Source organism: Chaetodon auriga, chromosome 15, assembly GCF_051107435.1.
Source record: "Chaetodon auriga isolate fChaAug3 chromosome 15, fChaAug3.hap1, whole genome shotgun sequence".
NCBI lineage: Eukaryota > Metazoa > Chordata > Actinopteri > Chaetodontiformes > Chaetodontidae > Chaetodon > Chaetodon auriga.
This window is the reverse complement of record NC_135088.1, coordinates 15,884,311-15,911,085: the sequence shown is the minus strand read 5'-3', so window position 1 is coordinate 15,911,085 and position 26,775 is coordinate 15,884,311. Positions and strand designations below refer to the sequence as shown.

At 42.7% G+C, this 26,775-nt stretch overlaps 1 protein-coding gene across 2 annotated transcripts; it reads right to left on the bottom strand.

Annotated features, from left to right (window-relative positions):
- Nucleotides 1–1,207: 1,207 nt before the first annotated feature.
- nectin3b (nectin cell adhesion molecule 3b) lies at nucleotides 1,208–26,775 on the bottom strand. 2 transcript variants are annotated; one of them, XM_076751301.1, is made up of 8 exons: nucleotides 26,645–26,775; nucleotides 18,508–18,855; nucleotides 18,075–18,374; nucleotides 16,652–16,769; nucleotides 16,208–16,359; nucleotides 6,038–6,182; nucleotides 3,826–3,928; nucleotides 1,208–3,389 (listed from the first exon to the last, which is right to left on the bottom strand). In XM_076751301.1, exons 1-8 carry the CDS (start codon nucleotides 26,721–26,723, stop codon nucleotides 3,216–3,218), a joined length of 1,419 nt encoding a protein of 472 aa, XP_076607416.1. In that variant the 5' UTR covers nucleotides 26,724–26,775; the 3' UTR covers nucleotides 1,208–3,215. The 2 variants fall into 2 exon arrangements, with proteins under 2 accessions (XP_076607416.1, XP_076607415.1); XM_076751300.1 differs by lacking the exons at nucleotides 1,208–3,389; nucleotides 3,826–3,928; nucleotides 6,038–6,182 and adding an exon at nucleotides 8,784–13,158.

Here is a 26,775-nt window from a genome sequence, read left to right as displayed (position 1 = left end):
TAATTGTCACTCTGGCCAACTGTGACATCAACTGAAAGACCAGCAGAAACGGATTAGGGTTGGGTGTGTACCAACATTAAAAATGTTCAGTGCTTTAACGAACATGAGGGTAAAAGTAGTGAACTCTTCCTTTATGGTTCCAGCTGCCAAACCTGAGCCAGTAAACTGTAAACAGTTATTTCAGAGCAGCTGTTTAGCCGGCGAGCTACTGTTAGTGTGTCAGATTAAATGTCGGTGCTCTCTAGTGGTTGGTGTTTCAGAACTTAAAACGCAGCTGCACTCTTACTAACATGTCTTAATGGCTTAATCGCAGGTTGAAGCAGCCTTCAGACTCCTGCTGATTCTGAAGTTTCAGTGCGTAATGAGAAAATAAAAGGGTCAGTACGCCTCACTTAGCCTATAAAAAAATTATATTCTTACTTACTTTTAGTGCTATCTAGATCTGCATATATTAACAACACTGTTGAATTTAGCCAGAAAACTCTTTAGCTGTTTCCATAAGGACTATTTCTTTGATAGAAAGTCGTCCGTATGAAAACAGCAGAGTCTACAGATCATACAAACCTGGACACGTAAAACCAAAACTATTTGACCTGCTACTACCAGAAGCGAGAAAATTATTATTATTATTATTATTATTTTGTAATTTGGGTGAACCAAACCATTAAAGATGCAGCCATGCAACAGTTTGCATAGTAACAGCTGATAACACAACTCATTTTTACTGTCCATGTGACAGCTTTGTGATCTGTTTTCTAGGTGTGAGTGACGTAATACAACTGTAGAATATGCAGCAAATTGAAAGTAATCTTGATGCCTTGAAAACTGCTTTACATGAGGCATGAAGGGCTTAACCCACATTGTTTTTGCTGTTATGGTTGTCACTTTTATCTTTTGTTTCAGACTGACTTGTTTCTATCGCTATTTATAATTTTTTTTTTATTGTTATTTCCTATTGTTATGTTGCTCCCCAATAAAAGGTTGTTTACTAAAAGTGAGTTTGCTCGGCACTCTTTACGGTTCCCCCAGAGTAATAATATTAAGTATGGATGTATGTCATGACAGTGTCACAGTGAGCCTGTAAGCACCCCAAAACTGAAGCAGCTAAATGGAATTCAGCCATTTTTAATTTTATTATTCAAATACAGCCAAGTTTTCATGCACAGAGAGCAGCCAAGGGTCATAAATGCTTTCTATATATCCTGTGATAGCACTACACTCCCCACCTGGGGCTGCACCGACATGTTTGACCACTAGGTGTTGCTCTTGGAAGGTGTCAGCTCTGCCTCTTCAGGGGAGGATGGAGAAACCCCGAGCACTGACTGATCTGAGGAAACAAATGAGTCCTGACAAACATTTTAACCAGCAGTGTGGTGTCAATACAAGGTGGGTTTCGGATCCTCACACTCTGCATCATCTACACAAAATGTTCCCGGTAATAAGAGCAGCGTTTCCCTCCCTGTGGTGACAATCACAGTGGATACAATGTGACTGTGACCTTGAGATGAATTTCCCTCAGACACGTCAATTCAAACTCTCTCTCAGATCTTCAAGGACTTTCTTCTCTTGTTTCCACATGCATTGACTCACACTGTTAACTTTAAGAAGGCTTCTGAACACCTCCACGCACTGCAGAGCTGTCTGTTTTTCCACAGAGCGAGAACAGATGATGGTTTTGAATCTACTGTCATCACAGCATCATGTCACAGGAGCAAAATTTGGCAACAACTTGAATTTTAATACATAAATCAAACAAGACAACAGCTCATGACCATCTAATCTAGAAATGTAAACACTACAGCAGACGATATACTCAGAGGGAATACCCCCAAAATGTCAGTATGGCACTTCAAACAGTTAGCTCTCCAGATCACCGCAATAAAATCCGACGTGGTATATTTTACATGAGTGTGAAGGATGTAATCCGCTTCAACTTCAGCAAGCAGTGAATACGTTGCAGTGCTGACTCCTCACCACAAATCTTCTGAGCATTTCACTCAGTTTACACATAACTAGTGCATTTTTCTACAGTCTGTATAAAAACCACTGACATCAGTAATGTCTCAGCTTACCCTCCCTGATTAGTTATGAATCTACATAATTACACTGGCACAGAGGCTACATTTACACATATACAAATCTACGACTCCTGCTGCCAAAAAGCACTGTGTCATAACATTACGACAGCAAATCACAGAACTGGGACAGAAATACCTTAATTAATCCCTTCATGGTCTGTGTTGCAGTTGGTACATTTGGTCTCGGTGGACCTAAGCAGTTCGGATGTGACGTGGTTTGGTCTAGTGATATGCCTGAGAATAGAGTCTCAGATGTATGCTTTGCGCTACCCTCTCCGTCAGGGGGAAAAGAAAAATAGTGTTTGGATTTTTGTGGATAACTACGACCCCATAGCTGTTCTACATCTACTCATGCACCGTCTGGTGCGCAAGCTGATCGTGAGGCAGATGACGTGAGATCTGCTCTCATGGTTGTGAGATTTCTAAAGCATCATCTAGGTATGCTGAATGCCAAATACTGATAAATACAGGACAGATGCAAAACACAGATAATAAACAAAAAAATATAGGAACAGTATAGGAACAGCTGGAGATTTCACATACCGCTCTCGGTTAGCTTAGCTCAGCATAAAGACTGAAAGCAGGATGAAAAAGCGAGCCTGATTCTGTCCATAGGTAGAAAAAACCCAATCAAAACAAAAAAAAAAACAGCTTCCATCGCCTCTAAAACTCTCCAATTAACACATTACATCTCGTTTGATTAATTCGTACATGAAGTGAATTGTACAGAGATATGTTTGTGGTTTCACGGGTACAGTGACTTCCAGCAGGGACTCCAGGCTTTAGAGATGTAAGCACAAAAGTTTTGTTACTATTGGACAAAGCTAGGCTAGCTGCCTCCCCCATTTCCAGTCTTTGTGCTAAGCTAAGTCATAGCTTCACATTTGACAAACATAGTGTCCATTTTCGATATGAATGCGGGCATTTTTCCCAAAATGTTGAACAACTCCTTCAAGACATTTAACACTGTGAAGTAAAAAGTGATGAAAGTGTGTGAAGACAGACGTTGGCCTCTAATGCTGCCAGCTGTTTCCTCCTCTGGATTGATGGCTCAGTGAATCAGGTGAAGCTTGTACTCTCCATGTTGCTCAGACAGAGTGAGTGACTGCTTGCTGGACTGTGTGTTCAGGATGTCTGTCACACATAGTGTTCCCGGTGGTTGATGTACACCCGGTCTGTCCCACTCTGATGACACACCCACTCCAGGCGAGACAGCTGCTGTGTGGGGCTTCGTCTTCCCGGTGGTCCTGGCCTCGTTGTGGGTGGGTGCTGCCCGTCAGTCAGCTCATACCTGCGCTCCGCCCTGCGAGTCTGTTCCCGTGGCACAAAACACAAAGCAGTTTTACGTCCTCATGTCATTTTTTTCATGTCAGAGTGTCAGAAAGTCAGATTAAGTGGGAGTGCAAACAGAAACAGGAGCAAGGTTTTTTTTTTTTCCTTTAGGCCTCTTTCTGGGTGAGAGTGAAAAAGGTCTTACGAAAGCTGGAGTTGAGCTGAGAGCACAAATTAAAATTTAAACTATCCTACATATTAAATGAGAACAGCCATTAGGCCTTCTGCTTATTAAACGCTGATAATAACATCGGGAAGTATCTAGGTTGTTATCACTTCCTGCTGTGACTCATCATTAGCTAGCCAAATAAGTCTAAATTAGTCTTTGTGGTGTGGCCATAAGTACGTGATGATTCAGATCCACACAAGTGTACTGACGTGGTATGAGAGTGGTAATAAAAAGGGAGGGGGTTACCTGACAGAGCCAGGCCACTTGTGATGCGTGGACACCCAGAGGAACAGCCGGTGCTCCACTGCAGTAGGGAGGAGGAGGTTTGTGTGTCGGAGGAAGGTCAATCCTTCAGAGACAGAGACAAAGAAGTGGCAAAGAAGAGAGACTTTAGTTTTCCAGATAGGACACATGAAAGAGGAAACTGCATAATTAGAAAGAGGCAGCATAAAACCATTGGTGTAGTGATTTCTGGGGCTTCTTAAAGGGACACCTCCTCGAGTCAAAAGCTGCTTTCACTGAGAAAAACAACCCTGATGATGTCATAATGATGTCACCTGGGTTATCTGTTGGACTGGGCTTGTAGATTATACATTTCAGACAGTGGCTGTGGAAAAAAAGGTGTGGAGTTTTAAAGACAGGCATTTACAGAATAAGGAAGATAAAGAAGAAGACACTATCATGTTGCATTATGGGAAATGGAGGATCCAGCAAATTTACAAATGTGTCTTTTGCAATTCCACCAACTTTATGGAAGTACAGAACTAAATCAGTGGAGTATCCCTTTAAGCAGCTGTAGCCAGTGATACTAATGGGATCATGCTGAAATCAACAGGGTTCAGCATGACAGCACCAGTATAAAGGCGATGGACTTTCATACGTAATAGCAAATTGAAAGACTTTTGACCGCTGCTCTAAAATCACTCACCGTGCAAGTTCCTTGAAACCACAGCAAGGCGGTTAAGTCAGAGTGATTTTCTCATTAAGTGAAATCCCTCTCCACTACTAAACTTAAACCTAGAAACTGACCTTGACCATTCATAAAACGGTGTCATGACAGGCATTGATTTTCTAGGGATGCATGTCGCTCGATGCCGCTCTTCTCTTTCATCCTCGGGATGAGAAGCTCTCTCGCTGACATGCAGTCCTACACTCACAACCATGTGTGATGAAGGGGAGGGGACGAGGTCTGCCTCCACCTGCCCCCCCAGTCGTCCCACTGGGACTTCCAGCCACGGTCACACTTAAGATGCTAAGTTTGTCTTGGCATTGACCACAGACCCACACACGGCTGGATACACCGTGCTGTAGTGTCAGTGCTGTGATGCAGGGGCCACACACACATGCACAAATATTGAGTATTTTCTCCACAGTGCTGTTTTCTGCCAGCGTTCAGACCGACAGCAGAAAACAGCGAGTGGGCTGTTAACACTGTCACACAATCGGTCAGTTTGAAACTCAGTGTGAGGCTGCACAGTAAGCGTCTTTCCGTTTTTCCCTGAAGGGGGCGCTGTCACTGAAGTTAGGATGCACGTTTTTATTTTTTTAGTTTTTACAAGGAACAATATGTTTTGAGTGAAGGAACAAAGGTCTTTGTTCACGAGTTGACTGAGTGCTTTCATTTAGGGTGATGAGAGAAAATGAGATTTCAGCAGAAAAAGTGAAGAAAGCCAAAATCCTTCAGATGGAGCAATAATAATCCATGCATGGACATTTAGCTCCCTTTCTTGAGACTTGTTTGGAGGTAACTTTGCATCCGTGAAATGATGCTCAGTGACACACTACCAGGGAGGGATGAGGGGATCAACCTGCCACTTTGCAGATATGGTCCACAGGTTCATAATAATGGTTTGCATGGAGGGGAAGTAGGTTGATCAGCAGTACTCGAAACATAACGTGCACCTTTGTGTTGCTGTTAGGACATAAATGTTTAACAGAAGCAGAGTTAATCAAAACAAACCCACAAGGTTGCATCCATGCTCACTACAACACATAAAGGACTCTGCTCAGTGCTGTAAGTTACCATCTGTTACAGGTATTCAGAAAACACAACAGAGACAGAAGAGACAAAGAGCACACTCGCGGGCACACACACGCACAAAACATCCACTGTCAGTCACAGGACTGTGGCAGAGTGTGACCCAGCTCCTGCTGTATACAGTTTAACTTCAAAGTGATTCGTCTTCGCTGTAACATTAGCATGAGTGCCGGTGCACTGTAAGAACAGGCTGAATAAAATAGGACAAGGGCTTGATGCCAAGACAACAATTATCTGCCACCCCTCAACCTTGTCCTGCAGCCTCTCTGCTCCAGGGTGTGCACCACTGCAGCACTCGCCACAGGAGCAAGGAGCAACTGCCTGAACCCACCGATGGGCTTCAGTCAACCTCACACGGTAACAAGCCATTAATTAACCAGGCGAGCATGTTCTGCGCCATGAATTATTTGTCAAACTTACACTTTGTCAGTGTAGGCCGGTGGCGGGGCCTTGCGAGCAGTGAGGATCACGATGATGAACACAGTGATGAGGAAGAGAGCGAGGACTGCGCCCATCACAGCTCCGGCCACGGCGATGGAGTTGGACCTCTCTGCTTGAGACTGGTCTGAGACAGAGCAGGAAGAGCCTTTCAGTATACCACAAACACAATAACACCGACATGAGAGAGTGCAAATGAATGCTATCTATCTATATCGACATGAACACACATCTAAAAAACTTCAGTGATGCAGTTATTTTTCTTCCCTATAGGTGACGCATAATAGGGATAGAATGGCTGCAGTTGAATTTATTGGGGGTCTTGCATCTTGAAATTCAATTAGTCACTAATCATTCACTTTAGATCTTCACCTCCCTCCATGCATCCATGTCTCCATATTGCCTTTCCTCTGTCCTTTGTGTGTGCGGGGGTCTAGATGCTGTTGTAACGTCTGCTGAATTAGCTTTGTGGGACCATATGCTTGCATTATGCTCCGTGTTGTCCACTGAGGGGATTAGGATTAATTGTGATTAAGATGCATTAAACTCACAGAACAGCGAGCTTTGGCCAATCAGCAGTAATGTGTAAAACTACACTGAAGGAACTGGAGGACAAAAGGTGACGGGGGTGGAAAAAAAAGCAAAGTGTGTGATGGTCAATTCCAGTTGATTTAGCTGTTGAGGTGGGGAAAAAAAATCAATAATGTGCTGAGATGAGAATCCTAAATAACAGTTCAATTATGATGCAGATTGAGCAAGCCGGGACGTCTGAGCTCACCCCTGAAAGCCACTTCTTCTTCCTTTCTTCCCCCCTCCCCCCTCTTCTCCCATCACGCCGTCCTCCACCAGCTAATAACCGTTCGATTATCTTTGATGGCTGCTGAACTATGACAAGAGCCTCTTGAGTTGATCAAAATGCCTTTAAAAATGCAGTTCATCAAGTTGCCGGCTTTAATGCCCGCTGACAGACATTTTCACAGGCATTCAGAGTGTGACAAGGCACAAAAACTGCTTCAAACACACAACACATAGAGCACCTTAAGATCCATTAATACACAGAGGATGAAACTTGATGTGTTTATCGAATATGATTCAAGATTATGTGGCATGAATGTTTTTACGCATGTTCTGTTCTGACGTTTTTCTCCCGTTTCAGTGGTCCAAATATCACCCGTTCTGGAGGGGCCTGGATTAGTGGTGTTAGTGGTGGATCAACTGTCCCCAAACTGGGATCTGGCTCCAGTGCAGGACTCTTTCTGTCTCTCCTACTTCAGCACTTTATGTCACACACACATCATCACTGTGAGGCCAGGAAAAGTGCACGGCGATGCTCGGCGAGGGTCAGCTTAGCAGACGGGCTCGTCATGAATTAAACAGCATGAGGAGTGGGGGGAGCAAGTGATGGCAAGTACCCCCCCCCCCCCAATCACCACCCACATCCTAAACCTTCAACAGCAGGGTCAAGGGTCATGATATTGCCCAGACAACAGACCCTGCAGGTAGCAGATGCTGGTCTAATAGCACAGGGGGGAGGAAGGTTAGAGCGGTCGGTGGTCTGCCATTTTTCTCAGACATCTATTTCAATATTTTCAGCTCAATGCTGGTGACAGTTTGATCCCACCTCTACTGCGGAGTTAATATCAAAGTGTCTCTCTTACACAGCGCTGCATCCCTCGTTTGCTCGCTCCTTTGTGTGTTGTGAAAAGTATCCTTGGAAACTGTTGTGTCGCAGGCGAGATGCAAACCCACTGATCTTCACGAGCGTCTCACACAGATTTCAGCGTCGCCGGCTGACATCATTGCTATTACTGAGCTGCCTCACTTTTGTCAGCTCCGCCGTGTATTTTCAGACTGAGCATGCCCTGTTTCAAGGTCAGAAAGACAACAACTGCTGTGCCCATGATAAGATCTGTGGAAGATGGAGAGGTCAGCTGAAATAAAGACTTCTAGAGGAAGTGTGTCTCGGGGACCTGAAGTCCAAGCTAAACAGTGCCAAGGTCACATCCGTGTGATGTGTCCTCACAGCCAGAGGAGCTCTCTGTAGCGCAGTAATGGGCCATTTTCAATTCCAGTAGTTAATTCTCTCTTTCCGGTCTGCCTTTCACAGCAGCACAGTTAAAACTCTCAGCTCCACGCCGCCTCCCTGCATCCCTCTCTCCCTCCGCTTTCTGTGGCCAGGTAGAGCTTGTGGGAAGACAGCCTCCATCAGCAGCTCCAGATGAGCTTGTTGCCATGGGGACAGTCAATGGGCTGGAGAGTGGGGACTTCGGGCCAGACATAAACACTCAGCGTTTAATTTTACCAGCTGGTAGACAGTGGGGGAAAGACTAACAAAGGGGACGAGCTGCAGGGGAGAGCGAGGGCCTTTCTGTCCTGACAATAAAGCAAACTAGGACCGGTGAGGAGGGCACAGAGAGAGCAGAGGAGGTGCTGGATCTCCCTCGACTACAGAACTACCAGCGGAGAGGAGCAGCTCAATGTTACAGCATTCTTGGAAAGTGAAGAGTAGCGAAGCGACGGTGAAGTGAGGAAACATGAATTACATCATGTGCGGCGTCCCACATGTGCGCACTGGATTGGGGTGGGTGGGTGGGTGGGGGGGTGTATGCAGCATTATGCGTTAGGGAGCTAGAGATGATGTCATTTATGGAAGCACAAAGAGGAGCAGAGACTGAGCAGTGTGAGTAACGACATGCTTAGAAACCTCCAGAGAAAATAACTCACAGGTGCTAAGGTGCTTTATTCAACTAAAGTATCTCAAAAAGATTGACAAAATAATGCTCCACTGTTGTCACACACAAATATTTTTTTTTTTTCCTTTCCAGAAAGTTACATTTTCTTCAGTATATACAAAAACAAACATGACCACAAAGTGCTTTTAATTGACAACGTGAGACTGAAGTTAATTCTTCACTGAACAACAGTGATTCTACAGAAACCAAAAGCCCTGACAGATACCTGTGAAGTAGAGATCATTTCGCTCATTTTACATCAAAATTCATTCAAGCTTCATCTTTTTGGGTGTGTTTTAATGCCTCTAGGTTTGCAAATACACTGTGTCATTAACCGTCATGGTGGCAAGGGCAAAAAAAGTGACTATGGCACTAGAGTCCTCCTAACACACAGTAGTGAGAATCAAAACGAAAAAGGCGATAAATAAATCTCACAGAGCAACAAAACAGGTTCTGACATCCCTAAGTAAACAATAAGAAAACACTTCTTCTTCTTCTAGGTATCTAAGGCACTAGTTGTATTTCTCAACCCAAAGTGAAGGACATCTCTCAAATTAAGAAATATTGACAACGGTTCTCTATACAAAATGTCACAGTACAAAAGAACTTCATTAATCCAGGTGCAGGGCTGCAAACTGACGAGTCAAGCAAAAACAGTGTATCGATTAGTGGAATTTCCGTCTTAGTGCATAGAAGCGAACACAAGAAGGGGATCGAGCTGCTGCTTCCTGTTCTTCTCTGCATTTATGTGAAAGTGACCAGAAAGGCAGAATGAATAGGCGTCGGCAGCGCGCGCTGCCTCAAAACCTTACCTTTAATTCAGCAATCTCAACGAGGTTTTGTGGTTCACAAATTGCCGACTGTACACTTCATTCTGGACACTGCAGCTAAAGGGTCAGTTCATCCAAATTACATAGAAACACATTCTCACTTACATGTAGCGGCGTGTCTACCAAAGCAGATTGGTTTGGATTTACTGACCCATGCTTTGAGATATCCGTCCCTCAGATTTCAACCCAACACAATAACGGTGGATCAAAGTTTGTCTGTGGAGCTCATGATGTTGAAAAATGGAATTTAAGACATTTTTACAGCGATATATCTTTACAGAAACATTGGCTGATCCACATTGTGAATGTTTTGTTTTTTGGAACTACGTCCTACTACAGAAATAGTGTTTGAGGCAAGAGATACTGTAGCAGAAATCTTTTTGATGTGAATCTCAATACCTGGGCTCCACTAGTGGTAAGTGAGGCATTATGTTAATGTAACCTAATGGATGAATGGAGTGGGATGGGAAGCTTCTGTCTATGGAGGTAAATTAGTTCTAGTGTACTATACAGCATTTGAAAGGACAGTTTGAAACTACATGGATTGCAGTATAGGGGTCATATTCTCTGCCTGCAAGTTACAGTGGCACATTATCAAATCTCACCATGAGAGCTGCAGCCTATTAACTGCACGAAATTCACACCCTGAAAAATAATTAGCGAGGGTTCAGAACAATATAACTAAGTCCCATTTTGACGACTGTAATATTAAAGTGGCCTTAAGCATCTTTTCACTTCTATTTCAGGCTACAAGACCCTGTATACAACAGTGATAGGTTAGTCATTTATATAAGCTTATAATCAGTTCTTAGCTAGTCAGCAATACTTATGTGAGACATCATCATATTTATACATACAAATTAAACAAATATTTGGCATCTGGCAGCAAATATTGTATAGGTGACCACACTACTAAAGTTGGCATGTATTCACAAACACTAGTGTACATGAAAGAAATTGTTCGATCTCCTCCATGCTGTCTGGTAAATCGGTGCATGTGCCAAAATACTGAGTGTACCTGACCACACACACAAAAACTGAAATTCATCTTTAAATCTATATCGACACACATTTTTCCTCAGTTCGGTCAGAGTACTTGGTGTGTCCTGCAACATCTGATGAGCAATAAAATGTGGCTGTTTACAAACTAATACATATCTGATTGCAAGTCAAGCCCGAAATCCCTTTTAGACAAAAAAAAAAAAAAAGCACAGGTCTATTACTTCATAGCTACTCAAAAGATAATTATGAGTGAAAGACTGAATGATCAGTGCAACAAAATATTGACTGTTGCCTCTGGTGAGCTGAGGATAAAAAAGCTGAGAGGAGGTTTTGATAACCACAGGTGGCAGTGTCAGCACATCCATCACATGATGCATGTTTCACTGTGGTAGCAATAATAAATGCTATTTAAAAAAAGGGGAACATGAAAAGCGCTTGCAGTTGCGCGCTTGGATAAGCAACAATAAGCCTATTAATGCCACAGATTGGAACTGTGACACAGTCATGTCTTGTTTCTGCAGATTACTCAGAGAAGTGAAATGAGTCCATCAGTGGTTATTTGTGGTAGGTTGTACTGGCTGCACTCTTGAATGACTTCTTTGTGCAACAAAATACTTTGTGACTAGGAGGCCAGCGTATGGTGGCTGTCATACTGTAGCCTGCTTTCAACAATGCCCGGGCTGACGGCGCTCTTGAACTTCTGGGAACACTGGTTTGGTGCCAGAGTGCAAATTCTCAAACACAGCCACTATAATCTGGTAATGAACAGGAGAATGTGTTTAACTAAAGAGGAAAACTAACCTGAACTCTTCCCAGTAAATCACACAAATGCTAAAAAGATTAAACATAAGTAACATGGTCCCAGCTTATCTAAACTTGTATGATGATGGTTTGATAAACCCAGTAAGTGCCTCATGCATGCCGGCTTCCCTGCTTCCCCTCGCTCCATCCCTCCCTCCTGGGGATAAAAGATGAGCTGAGGACATACAGTAGAAATGCTCTTAAGGTTCCCACTCTAGGCCATCAGCTTTGAAAGGACATTGCTGGGACATCAGTGGTCAAGTTCTCAAGCACACAAGTCTGCCATTATAGCAAGTTACATAAAGGAAAGACATCAGGTAGAAAACAAACGATGTGGTCGTCCATTATTAAGTTTTGCAAAAGGCAGTGCAATAAGTTTTCAGACCAAGAATCAACCTGTCATCAGTCATGAAGGAATTTCAATTTCTCAGTGAGATAAATCCTTTTTTTTCTCCACTGAGCCTATATGCCTCTGCTCTGTCCTACTTAGTTTTGGAAAAATGAACTGTGACCATCTGAATCTCATGGATTTACCTCCAGTCAGACTCAGAGGTCACAGGTCTTTTAAACAAAATCAGCGTGAGCAACATCTACACATACAAATACAAATGAAAAAAGTGACATAAAGCCTGAGCAGGCTGATTTTATAGAAAAAAAAAAACCTTCCTCTATAACAACCATGTGATCTGTGAGCCCCCAGGGCTTCCACACAACTGAAAGACATTAGTAATGCTAAATAAATTGGCAGTCCATGTAGTAAGGCAGAGACAGCACATACGTTGGGATCTTCAGTCTCTACAAACACAAACTAGCGGCATGTCCACTTCTATAGGCATGTGGATGTCGCCTGTCGAAGTGGCTGTGCAGTCCACAATCTGGCCACATCACAAACAGAAACGTCCTAACTCAAGTGTCGACCAGGACGCTTGGACAAAACAAGGGAACTACTGAACACAGATTAGTAGAAGTGTGCATGTGCATACAGAAGAGAAATAATGTGTTTCTTCCTAATTTAATAAATGAAACCCTCTGGTTGTATTTCTGCTCGTGCAGGACCAGGTAGCCTGTCAAACGTACCACTCCCTACGTGAGATGACGGACCCGTCTGTGTGAGACACATAGTCACCCTCGGGCCCGCTATCGTAGCAGTCATCCGACATGTAGGGGGAGCCGTTTCCCTGTGGTTTAGGTGAATGAGGGTATCTGGCACATCTGGCCTGCCGTGGACTAGAATACTGTGTGTGTTCACGGTGGTGATTCTGCTGATGGCTGCGGTGACTGCTCTCCCTCATTGCCCTGGTGTAGCCATTAGAGGGATACTCCTCTCCGTTGTAGTTGCTATGGTGACGACGGTCACGCTCGTGTTTGAGCTGGCGGTCGCCCCACTCCTCTCGGTCGTGGTCCTGATGGTGGGAGCTGCTGCCGGCTTTGGTAGGGTGGAGCTCGTGTTGTGTGGGGGCCTTCTGGAGGTCACTGGGGCCCAGGTACTGCTTGGTGTAGTAGTTCCCGTGGAGGGTCTGCTGTTTCCGAAGGTAACACACGCCAACCACAGACAGCAGCAGCAGCAGGAACAAGGCCCCGCCCACAGCCCCACCCACTATGGAGCCGAGATTACTCTCAGGTAGAGCTTCGAGTGTGGGGGAGCTGAGGAGGACATGCCCCCTTTCATCCACTAAGGTGGAGGACTCAGAACCAGTTAGGACAGGAGCAGTAATGGTGGAAGGCATGGTGGGAGGATCTAATGGAGGGAGGGAGGGTGAGAGGGGAGTAGAGGATGGAAGGGAGAGATGAACAGACAGAGAAGCAGAGAATGTCAATGCCAACTACATCAGCATTTACTAAGTAGGGACAGGTTGACAAAAACATCAACTAAACTAACAGACATACTAAACTATGGAACATGGCTCAGGTGAGCACTGCCAGTCCTTCAGAGCTTATGGGTGCAGTCTGCCATTATTAAACAATGACTGGTGAGGAAAAATAAAGAGAAAGTCTAGGATTTGGTATAATGGGCTGACGTAACTGACATATTAGATGATGGATCAAATGAGGAAGTCTGTCATAAGCAGGGTCTGAACAGTGCCTCCATTAAAATAAAGAGCACCATTTAAGAAAACGGCAAAACATCCCCGGCAAGGTTTTTTAAAAAAGTGAAGAAAGTGTTTAATATTCTCCAAAGATAAAACCCGCAACTAGTCACAGTGATCACAGACCTGACATGGATCAAACAAGTGTTCACTGAAATCTTTACCAACATGTTCACGTGTTCTTTGTTCAAAGCAGGCAGTGTTGTCATCAGTTCAACAATCGATTCACATGGAAGAAATTTGAGAGCTAGATGAGAGCAAACCAAAGGCCATGAAGAAATCAAAGACTGCTGAATGAACAGAGTATATTGTACACGAGTAATAAAGAAGTTGAGTTAATGGATTTGGGTGCAAATACAAGAGAACAAGGTCACTTGTAACAGCTCTGTGAAACTTTGCTGTTGGCTTCTCGACTGTCTCATCACCTATTGTTGTTGAAAACTACAGTGATTCAAACCTACAAAGGCTGCGAACACCTTTCAGTTTGGGGAAGGGGGTGGGGGGGTGGTCACTCCTCTCCTAGCTGATACTGGAGCCTAGTTACAGGTACACGATCCTCATTTTCTTCTTCATTTTCAACTTGCATCTTAGAAGAATGTTCCTGTGGTGACATGCCATATTTTTTGCGCAGGTGTGTGTGTGTGTGTGTGTGTGTGTGTGTGTGTGTGTGTGTACATACGGCCTCGTTAACTCAATCGCAAAACACACTTCAAAATCACCAACCCTGGCTTGGTCAAAATAAATCCTTAATAGATGTGGAAAATATTTTAGCTCTAGACGCTGTTTCTCCTGCTGTCTCTCCATGCTGTTGCTGTCCTCTTTGTGCTACGGAGTTAGCTTGCTGCACAGACAATTAAATTAGCAAAATAAAATGAGAGACAAACAAAAGAGAAGGCGATGGACTCAGTCAATCCCTGTTGTATTCATCCAATCGCAGAACCCTTCCAACAAACTCCCTTAAACTCGCTGATTGCTGCAACTGTCAAAGTAAATGATGCCGTTTTTAAATCACAGGCGTAGTTTTTGGTGACTTAAACAAGAGTTTCTCCACCCTGTGGTCAGGATCCTGGGGTCACAATATGCTGATGGAGTCCAGCAGGTAAGACTGACATACTGGTATGTGTTTGACATATTTGTAGAAGAAAAAAAAAGGAAATTGGATTAAAAGATGTCAGCATTTCTATATATACTCAGTGGGTGAACACAGGACTAGCAAACCCTGTGCACCGTAATGCAATCCAGGACAAGAGTCGTGATTATTGTTACCTTTGTGAAAGACACTGCAGTTTTATTTGTTGCTGACATGCACTCAAAGAGGTGTCAATTCAGCTACATTCAAATTTTGTAATTTTTTTAGGTTGAACGCAACAGCATCAAAAGTCACCAGTGGGGTGAATAAAAAGTGTAAACAATTGTTTTTTGATGTTAAATCATCATCGTCATCATATTAATAAATAACAATAATAATCATAATAAATGTAAGGAACAAATGTGGAACTTAGTGAGGTGACTTCCTGATGGGACCAGAGAGAAAAACCAAGTGGTATCAGGGATCTCCTTAATTTTCCTACACTGACGTAACCAATTTAAAAAAGTGCATAATCAAATTATTTTGTATATCGCATGCTTAAATTGCACGAGAATGTGTATTTAGCCCCGTTTTCTGCAGGCGTAATGATGCATTGCCACTGTTAGAACACCAGCCTTGAAGTGAACTGGATTAGGGTGATGCCCACAAAACAGAAAAGCCAAAAGCCATAATCAGAAGGAGCTGAAGTAATGGAAAGAATCTGAGTCTAAAAGCTTTAATGGCCCTGCAAAATTGCTCTGCCACTTCATTCTTGATGCCGAGCCAGATGTGAGGAAAAGATTCACATCTGAGAGATGATAAACATGGACCAAAGGTTTGTAAGTCAAAGTATATGAATCGTACAACTCCATGCAGTGAACTGACGTATGTGAGCACAACCACAGCAACACACACCACCAAGGGTACACCAACACATGTAAGCTTGCACACACCCGTACAGGTCCTCTCAAAGGAAAATGAAATATGGATGATAAATAATAAATAGGAGTTGAAAAGAACTAGTTAATGTTTTATGAATCTGGGACATCATCTCACAGTCAGGCTGCAGGCTTTTGCCTCTTACTGCATGACACATGCAGAAATAAAAGAAACACAGAAAGGAAGAGAGAGAGAGAGATGTAAAAGAAAATCACATCATAATCAGAACTTCATTCAGGAAAAGAGCCTCCACAGACAAGACAGATTTTGTGAAACCAGAGGAACATGCTCCTCATACACAACAGAGAGATGACATACTTAGAAGCCAAGCCAAGAGGACAGAACAGAGGCAGAGCACTGTGGTCTAAAGAGGACTTAAATATTTGCAGCTGTTTGGCCCAGGAACTCCCCTTTTGAACATCTGGAGGCATAATGTTAATCAAGGCTAATCAGCATGCAATTAAGACTAAATGAAAAGGGTCAAATATTATCAGTACCAACACACTGTATCATTGGTGAACGCTTGATAGACTGTCAGTTTGCACAGAATGGACGAGAGTGATCCAGTGTCACATTTCAGCTTGAAGGACAATGTCATAGGCAGTGATACCCTCTATGACGTGCGTGCATGCACAGTGCTTCCTCAGGGAAGAGCAGGCAATAGGAGTCAGCTGCGTGTATACTCCGCTCACCTTGTATGAGAATGCGCACATCCCGACTGCGGAGGTTGATGTCATTGGCAACCTCACACCTGTAAACTCCAGAGTCATTCCGCTGGAGGGGACGCAGGAAGAGCAAAGTGTTGTTCATTATTTCCACCCCTTCTGGCATTTCGCTGTCCAATCTATGACGCACAAGAGAGGGAGACATTTAGGGAGACGCACCTGCAACAAGCAGCCTGTTATGTAATCATGCACACAGGTATGTGACATTTCATTTGGAATGTAATGATGAATAATTCAATGATGTCTTGAAGGTTTTGGATCAGTTAAAGATACGTGAACATATTTGAAAAGTAAAGCTAACAAACACCGTCAGTCACCAAACGTCCAGTTAGCCGTAAAAAGCTACGACTCAGTGTTTTTTGGAGTGATGGGTCAATTTTAGGAAGGAAAAGGAAGATGGCATACACACACCTGATCCATCTGAAGTGATGAGCCGGTGGGTTTGCATTAGCTTTGCAAGTCATTTGAACATTTTCCCGTCCCACGTGCCAGTCTCCATCATAGCCTACAACTGAGATGTCAGGAGCAACTAGAGAGGAAAAGAACAACAAATAATTTAGATATGCCCACAAACTGGCCAGAAACCTAAGAAACAACCTTAGAAAATACTATTCAACCAAGGTAAATCTTCACACCCTAAAAACATATCTGCTGTGATACTCTATTGATAGCTCTGGCTGCCACTCTGTGCATTACATCAACAGACACATGCAAGATGAGCGTTTGCTTAGTTTGTGTGCAGCAATATATGGAGTCTGAGGTCGTCCATGGTCTAGAGACATAAGCCTGCATCCTCCAAATATCCACTAAGGTGTCTGGTAATCAAACACAGGACAGTGTACAGAGAAGCAAACAGTCATGATATGACAGCTTGTACAATTTCTAACCAACAGTCAACCGTGGGTCCATCTATACTGATCTAGCTCCTGTATCATTTTGCATTAGTTTCACAGAAAACTACTTATAATGCAGAGTTGCAGACATACTGTGTTTACCATGTCATACACTGAATAAGCAAAAAATCCTTAGTAGTTGCCATCTGTGACAAAATGTCAGACTGTCAGAGCAAAGTTAAATGCATCTGTCAAACAAAAGAGATTTTCAAGGAGGTAATTTTACCCCTCTCCCCAGTCTATTTGCAGCTGGTGCGCAGACATCCATTTGTGCCCCACAAACTACAGATATGTACTCTAACATCTACAGAGGCTTACTGGCAGAAAACATTTTCACTTTTGACAGTTTAGGGGCACACAGGGACATGTACTGACATAGAAAAGCCTAAAGAAATACAGGCTTTGAAAAAAAGAAAAAAAAAAAGAAAACCAAAGAAAACACCAAGGACAGCCTCTCTTACACCACAATTAATACCTGTAGGGAGACTGCATGGAATGTCCTTGATTTCATCTGTCAATTGAGCGGTTTTCAAAAGTGAATTGTTGTTGAAGTGCTTCAAATCCATCAAACATCAACACTGACAAGGCCAAACCTAATCAGCTGACTGCTGTTGGAAATCAAATACCTTTAGTATTAAGTCTTTCCTCTTGTGCTTTCTGCTAAACACTGTGTTTAAATGCTGAAGGGAAGGAAGGAGAGCAGGAAAATAGCTGCCACTGTTTGTTCCCTCTCAGCGGACAGCTGGGCTCCTTCTCTTGGACCAGAAAAATTCACTCCATTTTACAGTGTAGACTCTACTGCACCCTCTAATCTACTCACTTCAGGCCTGCGAGTTTATTCTGGCCTGATCAGTCCAATAGAGTCAATAACATTTTTTTTTTCTTTTTTTTGCCAGTGGCTGCTTCACTGATGTGTTGAAAATATCTAATCAAAGTCTTACACTGCACATTGAGCTGGTAGGGGATCCTGAAGTCACTCTGCAGAGCCGGGTGGCGGACCACACAGGTCAGTGTGTGGCCCTGGATGTGACGTGTGGGCTGCCAAAGGTAGCTCACTTGTGTGCTGGTTGTGCCGTTGACTTCATCAAACAGCTGCACTTCTGACTGACCAAAGAGGTTGGACTCCCAGGACACCTCAGCAGGGGGCCGCGCCCGCTCAGCGATGCAGGTGGCCACCACGGTGTCGTTGCCACCATCGATCAGGGCAGTTGAACCCGCAGACACATAGACCTTCGGCTCCACTGTGAGCAAAGATTGTGCATTAATTGTTTCAGCTGTACTTGACATTACCTATACAAACACTAACTGTATTCTTGAAGAGGTGTTACATAGAAGAATATATACATACATACGTATATATAAACATGTACATACCAAGTACATTGACAGTAGTGGTTGCTTGAGTGTTTCCCAGAGGAAATGTGGCAACCTTACAGGTATAGATCCCAACATCAGAAAAGCCCACGTTTTCCAGTACGATGGTGGCATCGTGTGAGGAGGGTGAGCGAAAATACAAGCGGTGGATAAACTCTGGAGGGATGGAGATGCCAAACAGTGGGTTGTAGACAGCCACTGTGACTGAGCCTGAAGGCAGACGGCGCTCCCAGGAACTCTGAGTAAGAGTTAGGTTTGCGCCCACCTCCACCCTGCACTCTAACGTCACATTCTTCCCCAGCACGGCGTTCACCCTCTGAGGCACCACCACCTGACTGCCCCACACACCTGCCAAAGAGACAAACAAAAACAAGACTTTAACCACACACAATCACGTTCATCTGCAAACACGTTTGAATATTGTAACACCGACAACCAAAAGAGTTGAAAATTAAAAGCACGTGCACTACAGCTTTGAATGTAAAGCATCTTTAAAAAGTTTTATGCCCACTTCTATGCCTAATTTGTACTGTAATTATTCATTTGTATTAATCCAGACGCCATCGATCAAAGTGAGAAATCCAGTGTTTCAAAAAAAAGTATTTTATTAAATGTGTTATATAAGAATTCTGAAACCAAAACAAAGACTTTACAATCACAGAAGTATAGAAAATTCTCCCTGATTGGATAGTAGAGCTGAAACAACTAGCTGATCAATAGAAAATTAACTGGAAATAATTTGGATTATTGATTGTTAAAGTTGTTTAATCAAGCAAAAATGGTAGACTCTCTGGTCCAAGCGGAGGCTGTAACTAATGATCATTGTCATTGATTGAGTACTAAGAAAAGCAGCATATTTACATAAGTGAGAGAGGAGTCAGTGAATTTCTGTGCTTTATATAATTTTGAAACTGAAAATCTTTCAGGTTCTGGACTGACAGGACTAAAGACACCTGAAAGATGTCACTTTGGGCTCCCAGAACCTGTGTAAGAGCTTCTTCATGACTTAATGATCAACTGATTAATTTGACAATAATCAACAGACTAATCTATGATGAAGAACTTTGTTTGCTGCAGCCCTAATTTAGATGGCAGGCAATTAACTTTTGTGGTTGAAAAGAAATTCATTTTCAGAGTGGATGAGTCAACAATCTAAAAACCAGGTGACTAATCAATAATGCCATGCTATGATCAGTAGGGTGGCCTGGTAGCTCACCTGGAAGACCGGGCGCCCCTACTATTAAGACTGTGTTCTTGTTGCAGTGGCCCAGGCTTGATCCCAAACTGGGGCCTCCAACTACGTGTCATCCACCCCCTCCCCTCTGTCTTGTCAAAAGGCCAAAAACAAACAAACAAAGAATCTCTAATAAAACCAAAAATAAACCATGGATTGAGTGACAGAAGAGTATTTCTGGTGTTACCGCTGACGTCAGGTGTTAAAAAAAATAAAAATAAAATTAATATCTGTACAAGTTCAGTACCATCTGACATCTGTGGGTCTCAGTCTGGAATCAAAACTTGATACCACCACAGCAGGTGTTGGACTTTTCAACAAATAAAACACAGCTGACTGACTTTTCCATTGATGAATTTATTTTGTCTCTATAGCTTTCCTCCTCCTGACCTGAATTTGGGAAATAAAAACAGGCCGTCAGTATCTCCTTTGTCCAAATATATCCAGCCCGTGCACTCTGTCACCCGCACCTGTCACAAATATGGCTCGTCTCAAAAGCAGAGAGCTCAACGTCGTGTTAAGGAGAGTCAAAGCGATGTGAAGGGAACAGACCGAGACTGGCAGGAAAAACGATGGGAAGAGATATGCTAACACGAGGATGACATCATCGCTGAGAGAAGAAAGGAGGGCTGAGAGTGAGGAGAGGCGAGAGCAAAGTCACGTACGAAACACAAGTGAGAGGAAATGTATCACCAGGATTCCACTCGACAAAAAACAGAGGAATTACCTTACTGATTCAGAAAACACAATATAACACTGCTAGACTGCCAAAGCCCTCAACCAGATCACTAATTGCAACAAGCTGCCAGCAGGAAGACATCATCATAAATCAAAACCTGCTGCGCTGCTTGGCAACTGACTGCAAATATTCTATTGTTGTTTTGCCAAAAGCCGCTCTTTCTCTGGCCAATCTCCTTCAAAAAGGCAATGTCCTCAAATATTAGCGCCGCAGAAGTTTCCCTACCTCTTCACTACGAAGTACAAATGTCTATTTTTATCTTTTTTTTCTGCCAGGGGATTAAAGATTGAGTTTGTGACAACACCGTACTGTTTCCAGTTTCCACTAGTTTAATTTTCATGTTATGGATTCAGAGGTTAATTACAAGGTTTGTTATTAGGGATTCCAGATAATGACAAAAACAAAAATCCTATTAGCTTAATCAAATAGTGTGAAATTGGAGAATAAATTATATTACATGGTAATATTGTAAATATGTATTCATCCACTTGAGAAATATAATGATTGACAAGGCAAGCTTGCAATTCTTTTCATACGTTGGCTCAGATGGAGGTGTTAAAGAAAAATTAGCCGAATGTTCAACTGTGGCTATCAAATCTTGATAGCATATTTTGTGCAGAGTAGGAATCATGAGACACTGTATTGTAGGGACATGCTCAGCTGTGGACACACTGCTCCTGAATTTATTAACTATTTAGGGCCTTGCTGCAATCATTCATCTCCTCTCCTCTTCATCCTGGCCAATAATTGATCCTTTCCAAATGTGCTTCCAATGGCAGTGATGGGAAACAAACTCCACAGTCCTCATTCTGTACAAAAATTCATAATATGCTAATACGAGAGTTCAGCATCGGAGTTATCCAAATCAAGTGGATATCATCCAAAGTCACAGTCTTTTTACTGTAGAATTCCCTCTTTATTTGCGGTGTGACTGTGGTAAAAGACTGCAGTAAAAAGACTGCAACTTTGGACGATATCCACTTGATTTGGCTAACTCAGAATGCTGAGGCCCAATATCAGCTTCAAATAACCTTTGGAGTGTTTTTTGCACAGAACAAGGAGATTTTGTCCCCCATCAATTCCACTGGAAGCATCTATCTAGGGATCTTTTAATAGTCAGTATCAGCAACTTACTGCAAGCAAAAACTGTTTCAATGTACAACTCGATTTGAAAAAGCTGGCTCACTGTGCAAAGCATAGATAAAACAGAGTGTGATAGTATCGTGATTGGGTATGACAGGGGTGTTCTTGAAAGGCTCAGTATTCTGTATAAAGAATATTACTACAGGAGCTACTTCATAAAAATGTTGTCAGAACACACAGTTTGATTGCAAAGGATTGTTCTGTTTTTATTTTTGTTTTACACTGTCCCATTTTTTTAAGAATCAGGGTTGTACAAGTGGCGATAAGACAGGCTTGAAAAACGTGTCAAGCTACCCTTTAATAAAGTAATGACAAGTAATGACCACTTTCATTCCCACGAGTGAATCCAAAACAGTACACTCAGCTGTTCCAAAATGCAGGAGGAATTACTTTATGACAGTTTGAAACTATTCAATATGAATTGGAAATTATTTGAGTCAGAAATCTGGGTTAAAAAACAATTTGGGTTAAAAAAAAAAAAAAAACTCTGTATAGTCTGATTCTGTTGGCAAATTGTATTCAAGCTCTTGTATCTCTTTAACACATTTCTTCAAAGTATTTGTTCACATGAATTAGTCATTGTCTGCACTACAAAACCAACTTTTCACTTACATGTTACTGGGAGGTCATTACTGCTGTGAAGTTGCTTGCAAAGCTGTGCTGGCTGCCATCTGAGGCGAGTCTCTCTGTCGAAGCAAACTGAGACGAGGCTACACTTTGTGGTGGTAGACCAATCTGAATCTACTTTGAATGGTTAACTAAAAAAGTGTGATTGCAAGTGCATTCTTTTCCCCTAGCATGCTGACAGCTTACCATTTGTAATATATAATTCACTCACTTAAATGGAAGGCAAACAGATGATGCATATTATGGCTAGATTGCACTGTAAAAGAAAACTTAATGTCACTACACTGTTCAAGCGCTTTAGTTATTTAGAATTTGATAATTTTACGAAGGATTCTTTTGATTTTTAACCAATATCTGACCGTCAGAGCAGCCCCTCCACAAACGCATGGCACAACATAAAAGCTCCTTGCAACGGGGGGGGGGGGGGGGGGGGGGGCGTGTTGGATAACGACTTTTCAACAACCATTGGTGGATTGTGCTCCTTTGAAAACATCGATGGTGAGTTTGACTACGTTTTAAATAACAGGCTCGATTTGGAAACTGCATTGACTTTGTCGCGTTTTGTGTGGCCCCGGGACTTCTTCATGCTCTCGCTCGCTGTGGTCTTGGTAGCCTGAGTAGCATATTTGATCTGCTGCTGATGTGTTTTGACTCTTAAACTGCTATGGTCTCGGTCGTGTTAAACTAACGTGGCATTTTAGAACTCAAACTCAGGAAACTGTGTTTTTAGTGGCGACCATCCACGGCTGTTGCTCTCTATGTAATTTTGCATGTGTAAAAAAGGAATCAGTGCAATCATGCAACCCATAGTAGCTTAATGCGTACTATATCTAGCTATTGGGGAGGGGTGCTTTTTTATTGTGTCTATACTTGCACTGAAATACTAACATTGATTTGAGCTCCACCACTGTATGGATTAGACCCACCGCAGTTTAGCCAAAAAATACTCTGCCGCTGCCCCACTGGCACCACCTCAATAAACTGTCTAAAAGTGGTGTCATTATGTAATATTACTGTGTTAAGTTTTAAAAAGAAAAGAAAACTGGTAGTACACGTGTAGATGTAAAAAAAAAGTTGTTAGTCTTGAGCCTTGCAAGTGATTCATTCAGGTGATTAAGTGAGGAGGCAGACCGCTGAGAACACATTTAAATAAACTGGTACTTAATGGCAAGGGACTTAACGGGCACTCCTTAAAAAAACAAAAACAAGAAAAAAAAACACACAAGTGGAAACACTGACCCAGTAAAAGATTCAAACTTTCTGACTAAAGGCATGATGAAAAAAAAAGTGGTTTGTATAAAATATGTGAAAATGCCACAACTGAATCCACATGGCATCTACTGTATGATATACTGTGACTGATCCTCTGTCGTGTAGAAAACTAATTTTACGACTTGCTGTATTTGTTGTGAAACGGCTAGATGGCAAGAATAACAGCAGAGTAAGAGGAAAGAAAGCAGCATTTGTCCTGCACTGAATATGTAATGGAAGAGGTATAGCGACCGTATTAAATTTTTATAAGTGACACAACGACAACCTTACATAAGCATGCCCTCGTTTTCTCCAACTCAGAATAAAAAAGTGATGAGAAAAAGGGCAAAGTCTATCTGATCTTGTATGCAGCCTATCTTGACATAGTCATAAGAATGTTTTCTCCCTTCTCCTTGTGCTTTCAGAGACAAAGAAAAGAAACTGCTTTAAGTTCTTGCAATCCTTATATCCTCAAAGAGAGCAGCTACTGTAGACACTTTCAGTTTGATTTGCAAATGCAACACAATGTGTCATTCTCTCTCGCGTGCACGCATGCACACACACGCACACACACACGCACACACACACACACACACACACACACACACACAGTAGAAAACAGATTATAGATATCCTGGCATCAAGGACACATTGCTCCCTGGGGACACTCTGCTGCTCGTTCTCACTTTAGTCAATATTACCTTCACATGCACCACTTATGTGGCAGCAAGTGTATTAATATGTGTGTCTTGCCAGAGGGCAGCGTGTCTTGTTAAAAGCGGAAATCAGAACATAAACGGTGATGGTGTTAGGGTAGAAGTGGCAGAGCCAGCTGTGCAGAACAGGACAGGGAGGGAGCGAATGGCCGTTTGATAGTGTGGCTTATCAGACCTTCAAATCAACTTTTTGCACATTTTATGACTGGCTTGATCGAGCTGCACAAAGGCGCACACGCAGGAGTGACAAAAGGCGCATTTCTAGCTGACTGCAGAGAACAGTAATGCAGAGGCGCAGGAACACTAATCATTTCTACTACATGAAAAGGACAAGATCAGCTGTATGTCTGGTAGCATCACAAAGTTCCATCAATCAATCTGTATGAGGCAGCTGGTAAAGGAGGAGAGCCCGACCTAATACAAAGTGCAGGCCTGAAAGGTTCCCAACACCAAAAATATTCAGTAGAAAACTGGCTTTCCAACTGCTTTGTGGGAGGGCATTTAACATGTTGGTTGGGCATTAAACCTTGATTATTTTTGATATTACCACTTAATTTAATTGAGAAATGTAACAGATCACACATTCGTCATTATGGAGAATTAACATCAGTTTATCAGCCAGTGCCAGATGATCATCACAACTTCAGAAGATATTGTGTGGCTTTGTATCTGTCAGCCCTAGTGGCCAGAAATAAGATTAACAGAACTTAAATAAAGTGCATCTGGGCACAAAACATTAAGTCTTCAGAAACTGTGTTTGTTCCCCTTTAAGACCTAGACATTATTAGCTGTGAGGGTGTGTGCACCTATTTTGCATTCAAAAAAGGCACAAGGTCAAACTCCTCATTGAAATGTACAGCAGACTTAAACTGAAGCTAGATAAATGGGCACCTGTCTGTCCTCCTTAACCTTAACTCTCAGAGGGAGGTAAACAGTCTGTTCAGGTATGGACTCTTGGATCCCGGTAATAACATGACAGAACATGCAGTACATTAATAATGTGGTAGAGGGTCTCTGGGTCAAGTCAAGTCTTTAACAAAGGAGTTTCAGAGCTTGTCCTCTCTGCAGGCTGCCCACTGCTATGAGCAACATGAGCCATTCTTTTACACTGGGCAAGGCATAGATCCGCTAGAGTGACGGTGATGTATAATGATGCTCTGAAAAGGAACATTTTTATGGCATGAAACCCATTTTTACTATCCATTATATTACACACCCATCAGTATTATGACTAAAATATAACCACTACTAAGTGAAAGAACTGCAAGAGATATAAATAGAAAGCCTGTTGAAATGTAAGGCAACCCAATAACACAGGCCTGCAAATACTAACTTTGTAAAATTTCGGGAGAGTTGAGTTGTAAGAGTAAACTCTATGGTGATTTTTGGTGTTGCACCAACACTGTAAGATGTTCAGTGAACACATTAGAGGTCCTTTTCCTACCCTTTTCATTTTATTTAATTATTTCTTTCAGGGATTTTTGGTTTTGTGCATCACATGAGCTTTTCATCATACATGTCAAACAAGTTTCTTCATTATTAATCCTGTTAACATGTAACTTTTTCTTGTTTTTTTTGCAGAGGAAATGGATTTAGGGAGGTACAGAAAAGCTGCCTGTGGTCAACACATCCAATCCCATAATATCCAGACATGCACTTTGGCTGGTTTCTTTTAAACACACAATGTGCTGACTTGAGAACAGATGAGGACGGTTTCGTGACAGAGTTGGAGCTAAAATGCAGTGTCGTTGCTTTCTGAGTTTGTGAGCACTGTGTGGACAAAGTTGGCGTTTTTCAGTCTGTAGTTAGTAACTTGCCCACCCCTTGATTAAATCATAATGAGCTCAGAGTCCACTGCAGACACATGGCGGCTGACTCTCACGCCGACCCGGGAGGTGCTAACATTAACCATTGTCTTCTCTGGTGACACACGTTAAGTTTCTTAAGATTTTGCAAAAGGCTGCTGACGTGACACATAGCATAGCAGCATGTTACTTTGATGGAAAACGCTTCTGGAGCTAATATGGCTGCCAGTGAATCTACAATGACCCAAGTGTAGGTTGGGTAAGGGTACATAAATATATATATATATATCATTGCCTCTGCTTCCCGGTTTCTATGGACTGTTTCTATGGCAGCCTCGGGTCGCACCATCATCCGCGGTGGTGGCGCTGGCCAGCTACGACTCCGAAGCATCCAAGTGAACTTGTACCCAAGTTTCCTTTAGTCTTTAAACGACACCTGCTACACTTGTTAAACTTGGTACTTCGAAATAACCCACAGCTTCAGCGGACGGTGGAGGCTAGTTTTGCCGACACGTTCACTTCGTTGTGTGCATGATGCGCGAGGCAGCGGGCTCTTTCACAAAACTTCTCTGTAGCGTTAGGGGAACATAGAAAAAACTGCCATACAAAAACCCAGACTCACCTGTAATACTGCACAGAAGGTGAAATAATGCGACCTTGCTCTGCTGTCCGAGGTAACTCCGGTGAGAAGGCGGTAACATTTTCAAAAGCAGCGCAGTCTCCTGCTCCAGGACCCGGGCGTAAGCTGCATGC